This window comes from Aplidium turbinatum, chromosome 16 (genome assembly GCF_918807975.1).
Source record: "Aplidium turbinatum chromosome 16, kaAplTurb1.1, whole genome shotgun sequence".
Lineage (NCBI taxonomy): Eukaryota > Metazoa > Chordata > Ascidiacea > Aplousobranchia > Polyclinidae > Aplidium > Aplidium turbinatum.
Window position 1 is genome coordinate 7,518,911 of NC_137487.1, and position 11,641 is coordinate 7,530,551.

General features: G+C 39.6%; 2 protein-coding genes across 2 annotated transcripts; both read left to right on the forward strand.

The window, feature by feature from the left end:
* The first annotated feature begins 2,788 nt into the window (after window positions 1-2,788).
* On the forward strand, window positions 2,789-4,099 carry LOC145785146 (uncharacterized protein F54H12.2-like). The gene has a single exon (XM_082596846.1). The coding sequence runs from the start codon at window positions 2,789-2,791 to the stop codon at window positions 4,097-4,099; it is 1,311 nt and encodes a 436-aa protein (XP_082452972.1).
* Window positions 4,100-4,176: 77 nt separating this feature from the next.
* Window positions 4,177-4,869, forward strand: LOC145785147 (baculoviral IAP repeat-containing protein 8-like). Its single transcript, XM_082596847.1, has one exon. It carries the CDS (start codon window positions 4,177-4,179, stop codon window positions 4,867-4,869), a length of 693 nt encoding a protein of 230 aa, XP_082452973.1.
* The last annotated feature ends 6,772 nt before the right edge of the window (window positions 4,870-11,641 follow it).

The window sequence follows — 11,641 nt, forward strand, 5'->3', positions numbered from 1 at the left end:
TTTGTGTATGTTTCATTGTGCTTTACGATTTTTTGCTGTGTTTTTTACTGGAAATCTTGTTTAATAAAACTTATGTGCTGACTGACAAAAGAAACAAGACAGTACAGTTTCAATCTTATTTTATTGACAAATCGTACAAAACAATCACAGAATAGAATCTAATTTAATACGTTTTTGAGGGCGAAAAGCGCTGGGTGTTTGATCCTTTAGGACTTTTAAATATTTGAGTATTTCTCGCAATTGGTGTTGATCTTCAGGAGTTGGCAAGGGACACGCTTCATGATAAACCTTCACATTCACTTTCCCATCGACAATATAAGAGAGATAGGCAGCTGGCGCGTAGACTTTCCCACTGGTAAAATTCAAATCAATTTGTTGAGGTAGGAGCTCCTCTTTCACCCGCTGGATATGCTGGTTATGAGCACAATAATTTGAATCTTCTTCTTTGCTCCAGTATAAAATTTGTAAGATATTTTTCGTTGAGGGGAAAGCAAAAAACGGTTGTTTCACAATTAGCGTTTTCGCGACTTTGCAAAGTTGTTCAGGATGAAACGCTTTTCTTCCGACGCGAACAGATAATGAAGCTCGTCGTAGGTGGGGATTAAATCCAATCTCGTGCTTCACATTGAATGTACTGGCGATGTCAACAACTTTTGCTGTAGCTCGTTTAAGTTTTGATTCGTTAGCTAAGTCTTGTTCAGCCTCATAGAGTGGTTCATAATCATACGGTTGTGGTACATAGATTGGTGACATTTGTTTCTCCATGTTTTCCAAACTATCGCATATACAAAAAACATTCATTCTTCCCTTTTTATACAGTGAAAAGGAAAAAAAAGGCTTTCCCTTTTTTTCTAATAAAGAGAATTGTTGTTTTTTTTTTGGAAATAGTATCATAAATGAATCATGGATACTCAACAACTGGCAAGGGTTTTACAGACCGATCCATATGCAAGGACAGTTTTTAAAGGAGTTTTCGCGAGGGATCAACTGATGGAAGTTGACTTTAAAAACCCTAGCTTATGCGTTATCAATCTTGACAGATCCGATCAACCTGGCTCACATTGGGTAGGGATTTTCATAGGTGAAAACCACAAAGCGACTTATTTTGATCCTTTAGGACTCCATCCAATGTATCGAGAAATCTATCTCTTCCTCCGAATAAACGCGACCTCAACCAAGTTTAATGAACAGACAGTGCAAGGTTTGATGGCGACATCTTGTGGTCATCACGTTTTGCTGTTCGGTATGCTATCTGCAAGAGAGTATAAGTTGAAAGAGATCTTGAAAATTTACTCTGATGATTTATCAAAGAACGATGAACTGGCAAAAAAGTTTATCACTTCACGGTTCAATCATGTTTTATAAGCAAACGCCCGACCATTCATCCTTCAGAAAGAAAATGAGTCCTGAGGAGAGTGAACGTCCATCCTCTGAGAGATCTTGGGGTCTGTTTGGGCAAAAAGTTCCGCGCAACGAAATTGTGTTCATTTGTCAAGTTATCATTGTGTATGCTGTCATCATAGCAAGCATTTATAATCTCTCGACTAGTGTTGAACAAAAAGATCTTTGGATTTCCCTGCTCAGCTCTTGCTTAGGTTATTTGTTACCGAATCCAGTCATCAAGTGAAAATGTATATTACTCTCCCTTCGAATGCCTCCATGACTGAATTTCCGGACAACACACTCGCAAATTTCAAAGTAAAGCTTCCCCATCAAGTGAGATTGGAGGGGGAATGGGAGATGGGTTTATCAGAAATCCACTTCCCAATCAACTTCAACAACATCTCTGCAAAATCCTGCACTATGGTGATAAATTGCATGGGTGAACAGTTTCACCCCGCTCTCCCTGATGGACACTATGATCCTAAACAGCTTGTTTCGGTTTTGAATGCGTTAAGCCAGCAAATTTATCGGTCAACAATTGACAGAGGAGTTTCGCATGATGATATTGATGCTCTTTGCGTGCAACCAGGTCACGTATTTCAAGCTTATTATTATAATAATTTAACAAGAAAACTTACAATTGAAATCATGGAACGGACCACCATCCGTTTCTCTCGGCGCTTGTGCACCATACTTGGCATTGCTGGAGATTTTCTCTTACCTGGGAACCACACACTCAAAAACCCTGTGAACCTCAAGTCGGGTTTATATTCAATGTATGTTTATTGTGATTTGCTTAAACCAAGCATGGTTGGAGGTGTTTATGCCCCGCTTCTGCGTGTGATTCCACTTGATCGAAAATGGGGAGAATATGCATCAAAACAATATGAAAAAGCGCAGTACTACCCATTACAACACAAAAGTTTTGATATCATAGAATTGGATTTAAGAACAGACACTGGAGAAAAGATGCCATTCCTTCCAGGACGTGTTGTCGTGATTGTTCATCTCAGAAAACAACATGATGCATCAGTCTGATCCAGTATCTTATGAAAAATATTTTATTGATCAAGCGGGAAACGGTCTCCCGGTGTTTCATGGAGCCGAATTTCAGCGTGGTCATGGTCTTGCAAATATATTCTCTTCAGCTGCAAAAATGGTGATGCCCTTCCTCAAAAAGACAGGAAAAGCCATTGCCCATCAAGCAATCCGTTCCGGCTCAGAGTTTCTAGGAGATGTTTTAGAAGGAAAAAACGCAAAGCAGGCAGTGGTGAAAAGAAGCAGGGAGGCTGGTTCTAACCTTCTTCACTCCATGATGAATCACACAAATAAAAAGCGCAAGCGACCCTCAAAGACATTCAAATCCAAGAAAGCAAAGAGGAAAGCAAGAGATATATTTTCTTAAATGGCGTTGGTTCATCCTTTGTCTTGTGAGTGCTTGAAGTCAGAGTTGAATCTTTTCAGTGTGAATCCGACGCAAACAAGCGTTGAAGATGGAAAATGGATAGAATTTCAACCATTAAACAACATATCTGAACGCGGTTCTATTGAATTTAACGTGAATTCCTCTGGAAACACTTATTTTGATTTGTCCAATTCCATGCTTTTTGTGAAAGCACAAATCGTTAAAGGAGATGGGACGAAAATAGCCGCACAGGCGGCTGTGGCTGGTACAAATTATTGGATGCATTCAATGTTTTCTCAAGTGGATCTTTATCTCAATGATAAACTCATTACAGCTTCAGACAACACTTATCCCTATAGATCTTATCTCGAGACATTACTCAGCTTTGGACCAGCTGCCAAAGACTCTCAACTCTCCGCATCAATGTGGAGTAAAGATACCCCATCACACATGTCGGGTCTTGATCAGAACAACACTGGTTTCACAAAAAGAAAAGGCTTGACTGCCACTAGCCGTCAAGTCGGAATGCTGGGAAAACTTCATTTGGACGTTTTCTTTCAAAACCGATATTTACTGAGTGGTGTTAATATGAAATTACGTCTCATTCGTTCTAAACATGCTTTCAATTTGATGGCAGCTGCTGATGCCGAGTTTAAAACTATCATAAAAGAAGTATCTCTCTTTATTCGACAAGTGAATTTAAGCCCAGCTGTCATCACAGGGCATACAAAAGCATTGCAAGTTTCAAATGCGAAATATCCTATTCGTCGTGTTGTTACTAAAACGTTTAGTATTCCACGTGGAGATATGAGTTCAACGCATGAGAATGTTTTCATGGGTCAGATGCCGAAACGTGTTGTGATTGGCTTTGTTAAAAATACGGCTTATAATGGTGCTTACGATCAAAACCCATTTCATTTTGAACATTTCAATATCAATTTTTTATCGTTGTATTTGAATGGAGAACAGATTCCTTCAAAGCCTCTAACTCCAAAATTCTCTGACCCACCACAGTATGTTCGTTCGTACAGCACCCTTTTCACTGGAACAGGATCTTTTTTTAAAGATTTGGGCAATTGTATTGACTACTCCGATTATGCCAAGGGTTATTCTCTATTTGCTTTTGATTTAAGCCCAGATTTGAGTGATGGTGGTCACTTTGATCTTGTGAAGCACGGCACACTTCGTTTGGATGTTAAGTTTGCTGAAGCCCTTGCTCATTCCATCAATGTTATTGTATATGCTGAGTTTGATAATGTGTTGGAGGTTGATAAAAATCGAAATGTGATGTTTGATTATTCCGCTTCATAAAGTGTTGAAAAATAAAATGAAAGAAAAAAGGTGTTGGTAGTCTATAAAAGGCGGTAATTGTATAGAAAAATAAAATCATGACGAGCACCGGTGAAACCGACAATCGAGACGTATTTGCATGTCAAGAACCCGGCTATCCGTCTATGCGCCATGTAGGAGATCGCTTGCAAACATTTTATAGAGGTGGAAGAGCTTGGTTCAGTCATGGCGCTAGCCCTTCTTGTCTCTCCCTCGCAGAAGCTGGTTTATATTACACTGGAACTCTCGATCGTACAAAGTGTTGGTATTGCAGTGGAGGCTTGAAGAACTGGCTTGTGACTGATAACCCTTGGGAGGAGCATGCAAAGCACTTTCCTTTATGCGAGTACATACTATGCTGTAAAGGTCCTGAATATGTTTACCAAGTGGTTTCTCAAACTCCTTCTTTAGAGCGATTGCGGATTCGAAACCCACACATCTCTAATCTAACACGAAGAATCATGAATTTGATTCACATGGGCACTTCGGCTGGGGAGGTTTTGATAAGAGGCCAAGTCATACCACAACAGAGAATTACAGGACTTTCGGATTCCAGAGCACAGAGTCCGAGAGAAGACATTGAAGAGGTTCATGACAGAGGAGAGTGCAGTGTCTGTCTGACTGCTCATGTTGATACATTATTTTTACCATGTGCTCATTTATGCTGTTGTACGTCTTGTGGTTCTGCTTTAACAGCGTGTCCTATTTGTAGACAAGATATTGATCGCAAAATAAAAGTCTTTCGAATGTGATTTATATTGTGTTGTCATGAAAAATTTTGACAGTTATAGTAATGGATTCGCGCTGGAAGCACCCCTTCAGTTGCTTAATAGCAGGTCCAAGTGGGTCTGGAAAATCCTTCTTTACAAGCAAATTTATTGAAGAATCATCTCATTTAGTCAACCCTCCCCCAGACAGAGTGATATGGTGCTTTTCAGAATGGCAACCGTTATACGAGACTATAAAGAATGTGGAGTTTGTTGAGGGGCTTCCGGATCTGTCCGGACTTGATACTTCTAAGAGAACACTGCTCATCATTGATGATTTGATGGGAAACCACGATGAAAAAATTTCTGAAATTTTTACTAAGAAGTCTCACCATAAAAATTTAAGCGTGATCCACATTGTGCAAAACTTATTTCATAAAGGAAAAGGTCATAGGACTGTGAGCTTAAATGCTCATTACTTGGTTCTTTTCAAAAACCCACGTGATGTCACACAGATTCGACATGTAGCAAGCCAGATGTACCCTTCAAAGTCGAAATTCATGGTTGAAGCATTTCGTGATGCAACATCTCAACCACACGGATACTTACTTGTTGACCTCAAGCAAGACACACCGGACAGATTACGTTTAAGAACGTCTATTTTTTCCTGCGAGCATCAAACTGTTTATGTTCCAAAATGATAAAAAGAGCCGAGAGAACACTTTTCGAGTCATTTTCTCATGATGTCAGCGAGGGTTAGACGTCACGCTGGAACGTTTCATGTTCTTACAAAAGCAAAACCCAGTCTACGGAAGGCAATCATCAAAAGCGCGGACAAAGACTTGGTAAATACTTTCTGTGAGTGCGCTCTCAATATTTTAAAAGGGAACGTGACTCTCACACCAAACCAGAAGCAAAAGCTGTTTCGTCATAGAAAGAACTTGAGAACCCTTGCAAGCAAACGCACTGCACTTTCTACAAAAAGGAAAATTTTACAAAACGGTGGTTTTCTCGGAAGTTTAATTGCACCACTTATTGGGGCTGTCATTCCTGCTATAACAAGTCTTTTCACAAGGAGGTGATGATGCATGCAAAAAAAATGGTTTTGGTGGATCCCCGAGTTTTGAACAACCCTACCTCCAATCCCAACTCAAAAATGCTTTCAAATTTAGACGAGGAGATGAATAACATCTTAAGCGGTGATTTACCAGACGATGAAAAAGCGAAATTATATCAGCAAGTTTTGCAACGTTACTTAACATACCAAGAAAAGAAAAATCAACCAATCCGGATTCGAGTTGAAGAAGAATTGGCAAAACCTAACCACACAACCACTTCACCAATTGAGCTGAGAATATTGGATAGCGTCCCAAATTCAAAACGAAAATCAGCTCAAGATCTTCTTCAATTAATGAAAAATTCTGACACCATAAGTTGGGATGAGTTGGGTCAAGTCAAAATGAAAGATAGAGTGATCCCTGGTTCAAACATACAGGACTTAATCAATGACGTATTGAGAAAAAGGAAGAATTTTGAACCGATAGGTTGGAGAGAATTTGGAAACGCTTTAAAGGAACTGAATGCTCCACAGTCTTTAGTTGGAAATAAAGAACGGTGGGACTACATGCACCCTTCTGTGGCAAGCAGCTCTCTGGGACGAGAACAAAAGCAAACCAAAACAACACCTAGACGATCAAGGAGAAAAAACACTGAACAGAAATTGAAACAACTCGTTTGGTCACCATATTAAAACATGTCTTTAAAGGAAATTTACTACAACCCCCGTAACCCTGGGAGTTTTGGTGGAGTCAATGCTTTGCAGAAAAGTTCAAAAAAACCGATAAAGAAAGTGAAAGAATGGTTAATGGGACAAGACGCCTACACATTACATAAACCAATCAAAAGAAAATTCACGAGAAGACAAGTGATTGTTGGAAGCATCAACCAACAGTTTCAAGCAGACCTGTGTGATTTGTCAAAGCTGAAAAAATACAACAAGGATTACAAATACTTGTTGACATGTATTGATGTGCTTTCAAGATACGCCTTTGCTGTCCCTCTGAAAGATAAAACTGGAAAAAGCCTAGTAGAAGCTTTCTCTCACATCATCCAAGATCGAAAATGCGATAGTCTACAAACCGATGAAGGAAAAGAATTCACCAATCGCCTATTTCAAGCTTTTCTAAAAGAGAACAACATACATTTTTTCACAACAAGAAATGAGACTAAAGCTAGCATTGTAGAAAGATTCAACAGAACGTTAAAAACAAAGATGTGGCGATACTTCACCGCGAAAAACACTCTAACATACATTAATATCTTGGATGATTTATTGTGGAGTTACAATCACAGTTATCACCGCTCAATCAAAAGGACTCCTGCCTCGGTAAATGAGCACAATCAGGAAGAAGTTTGGCAAGTTCTATATGGGAAGCAACGACCTCTTAAACGTTCCGAATTTCAGGTTGGAGATAAGGTTCGCATCAGCAAAGTGAAGCAACTGTTTGAGAAAGGTTATATGCCTAACTTTACCGAAGAAATTTTTACCGTTTCAAAACGCTTGGTTGGTAATCCTACTCTCTACAAGCTTAAAGACTACAACAATGAAGAACTCCAAGGTCGTTTTTACCCTCAAGAACTTCAAAAAATCATAAAAAATGATGATAAATATCTAATTGAAGCTATTGTCGGAGAACGAAAACGAGGAAGGAATAAACAAGTACAAGTGAAATGGTTAGGTTATCCACCTGAATTCAACACTTGGATCAACGAAAAAGATTTAATTGCTGTGTAACTTCGCTTACAATTTCTTCGCTTGTACATTCCAATAAAACAAACTGTTGACAATTTGTGTGGTATATTTCGATAATACAGAAAATAACACCGACGGTGTAATATTTATTTACACGATTTATTAACGCTCCAAAACTCATCACTAAACAAATCGGGTGAGGATTGAGGTAGAGTTTCAACCTCTTCAAACAAGTCAAACATCTCGCAGAGGCATTGGGCGTCACATCCTCGATGCTCACATCTCCTAGTATCCCATTCATCACCGGTTTGAAGGGGGACTTCGATGCTTTCTTGAAGAGGAATTGAATCAGCTTCTTCATCACTTTCGTCCACATTAAATATTGGAGAAGGGAGTAACAAAGCATCAAAGAGAGTAGGTAGAGGTGGAATGCATCCTTCGCGATCGGCTAGGTTGAAACTTTCAAAAACACCTTCGCCTTTAGGGGTTGAGCTATCTAGAGGGATAACATATCTTGGGCTGTCGGGTTCATTTTCACCATCTTCATTATCACCATTAATCGGTTTGAAGTGTTGAGGGAAAAAAAAGTTTTGAAGATCATCATCATCCCGGCTTATCATACGCTGAGGGTTTTCATAAGACATTTCTGTTTATAATGTTTTATAATGAGCAAGTATTGCTTTCGTGTTTAAATACAAACATCAGAGTAAAAAAAATTGAATCTGCTCACTCTTTATAGAACACAAGCTTCCTTTTTCTGACTTACTACTTCTTTATGACATAAAATCAAATGTGCTTGTTGCACATAATTCGAACTTAGCACTTTCGGACTTTGCACTTTGCGATTCACCTTTCTCACATAAATTCAACTGTGTGTCACGACTTTGGGTTATTACATTTACAAGTCCATTCATATTCATAACTATATAAATGTGGTATAAAATCAAATGTGGTATAAAATCAAATGTGCTTGTGGCAGGTTAATACCGAGGGTTAATACATTTACAACTTGGATCATACTTTCTATACTACTTTGGTGCTTAGTTGGCGTTTTTGAGTACCCCCATATTTTATAGCTGTTTGTAACATTTCAGTGTTGTTTGTATTTTTCATTTAGCGTTAGCTAGATAGTGTGCAAATGAGAAGGTGGAAGTTATTTTTGTAGCCAGTTAGCTAAGTGTTAAGAAATCAGTAATGACGGCCAAGTTCAAACTCAGTGTAAAATAGTTTTTACTCTTATTTTCTGTGATATCTTGGTGGGGTTGGTTGAATCACGTGATTCAACCAACCTCGTTATATTTTCACCTGATGAAACCATTAATCAGAGATGAGTCAAATAATCTGCCAAATGAAACCACTAACAAATGTGATCATGTTCAAACGTCTGTGATGTCACAGAGCATTGGCGTTGCTGATGAGCCTCCAGCGTCGAACGAAAGATCAATTTCTGAGGTGCAAGTTCTGTTAGCCGCCACAAGCGATGAGGAACCGGTCAATACACCTTTAACCTCTCGTTCATGTAGGAAAAGACTCGCATTGAGAAGTCCCGGAGTTAATTCAATGCCATTCAGCCCTGAAATGGTGCGTGCGTTCCCCAAGGCTCCTATCAAAATCGGTAAAAGAAATGGAGGAAGAAAACGCCTCAAGTGTACGATAGGCCTACTGACGAACACGCCAAAAAAGCAATTAAGCATAGGACTGCTAAGCCTCAAAAAAAGAGCAAGATTCAATCACAAGAAAAAGGAAAAAGAGGTTCAGCAGCTACTGCAGATGGAAAAGCATGGCTATGCAACCAATGTGGAGAAAATTACAATAACAATGTTGACAGAGAAGCTTGGGTGAAATGTATCGTAATAGGCTCATGAGCTTTGTACAGATGGACTGTTTATGTGCACAAAGTGTGTTAAACTGTTTTGCTTGCTTTTGTGGAATGCTATAAATATTTTGCCATTAAGTTAGTTTGTAGTTATTCCAAGTAATGTGTTATGTTATACAACACATCAAGCAATTCTTTAAAATGATTGTATGAATGATTCAACTAACCCCACCATGTGATTCAACCAACCCGGGTGTTTAAAAAAATAGCACCTTTTTTGAAATGTGCATCAATTTTAACTGCTTTGTAGTATCTATATGAAACCATTTTCATCTAGTAGAGTGTATGTCCAAGTATCAGCAGACCAATTTTCACCATGATCTGTAGCCTGTGGCGCCCACAAGCGGAATAAAACCTTAAAATGATTCAACCAACCCCACTCTCCCCTACTGCCTGAAGCGGCTGGGGAACGGTCACCAGACCAACAATTCGTCGACGATCGAACTGGCTGAAGAGAGAAAGAAACTGGGTTATTCTCCCGATAACAAGACGAAGCGCGCGACGCCATTTTGAAATTGGACCACGTGGACAAAGGGTGCGAGTGCGACGCTTTTCGTAAGGGCAGTGGTGCGAGGACTATTTCCTGCCTCTGGTCAGTGTGCTACTTATTTGTTTGTGTATGTTATCAAGCTTTACAGTGAATTAAATTTGTGTAGCCTTTAGTAGTGAAGGCTTAATTTGTTGATTACCGTACCGTACATTAATCTATTTACTAAGTTATTGAAATAACTATGAGTGCCGCTTCCCTTGAGGACTGTCTGTGGGTCTCGGGCGCCCTGGGGAGTGTACAGGGGCTGGTCCGTCGCTCTTTGGTGGGGCGAGGTGGATTTGTTGCGGAGAGTGGGGCCATCGTAGCGCGGCCTCCGGTGAGTGGACCAGTAGTACAATCACAACTGCCCTCAGAGGTCGGTAGAGAAGAGGTTCACCAGGAAGTGTTAGGGCTACAGAATGACTGGGAAGCCCGTCAACGACTGGGAAGCCCGTCAACTACAGAATAACTGGGAAGCCCGTCAATGACTGGGAAGCCCTACAGAATGACTGGGAAGCCCGTCAACTACAGAATAACTGGGAAGCCCGTCAAAGTTTTAGCAAGTTCTGCTCTAATACCTAGCAACCTGAAAAGACATTTGGTAACGCATCATCCAGATTATTTATCAAAACAAAGATGCAGATTTTTTTTTAAACGGCAAGGTAATAGTTTAGTTAGGTCAAGATTTGATAGCACTAGTGATCAATGGAAGGAAAATACTGCAGGGTTAAGGGCCTCCTACGAAGTTGCAAGAAAAATAGGTATCGCTAAGAAGCCTCACACCATCGGAGAACAACTGATCTTGCCTTGCCCTTGTTGCCAAGTTATTGTATCAAACGTTTTGGGAGAATCTGAAGCTCAAAAGCTAAAGCGAGTGTCTCTGTCAAACGACACTGTGTGTTGGAGAATATCTGAGCTATCGGAAAACACTTTGTCGCAGGTGGTGTCAAAAATACAGAAGTCAATGTCACATTGATACCTAGCTCTAAACGTGTTGAATGTAATGCATAATATCAAGATCGTATTGAACCAAACGGAACCTAACATAGAACTGATAGGCTAACACCCAAGCAGGTGCACCCATTTTATTGACGTGTGCATTTTTAATTGCATATAACAAATAAATAATTATTTATCGTTTTTGCGCTAATTCGCCTTAAGTTTTTGGTGGACCGTGAGTCGTTGAAAAAATCGCAAGGAGACCGTTCAACAATTTTTTTGAAAAAGTTTGAGAACCACTGGTATAACCGGACGTGTGTAGCCTATAGTGTATTAATAATGTCGTGTAAACATGGTCCGTTTTAAATACCTAATACGGACGTAATAAAAGTGTGAAGTGACTATTCCACATCACAATTGAACCCGTCTTTTATTAACAATAAGTTATACAATCAATCTTCACTCAACACATGTGGAGTGGAACTTGAGTCGAAAGTTAGCAAGAAGACAGGTTGGATAGCAGTTGATACATAGCTGTTATCAGAAAGAAAGAACATGTGTGCTTGGATTCTGTTCTTCGGAAGTTAGAAGTCAAGTTAATAAACAACGCAATCGTGAAGAACTCTACTGTACTTGTGATCAAGCGTTACTCAGTGAAGTTCTGTCGACAAACAAGGCAGTAGAGAAGACGACATCGTGTCCCGGTCATTCCTCGCCAGTT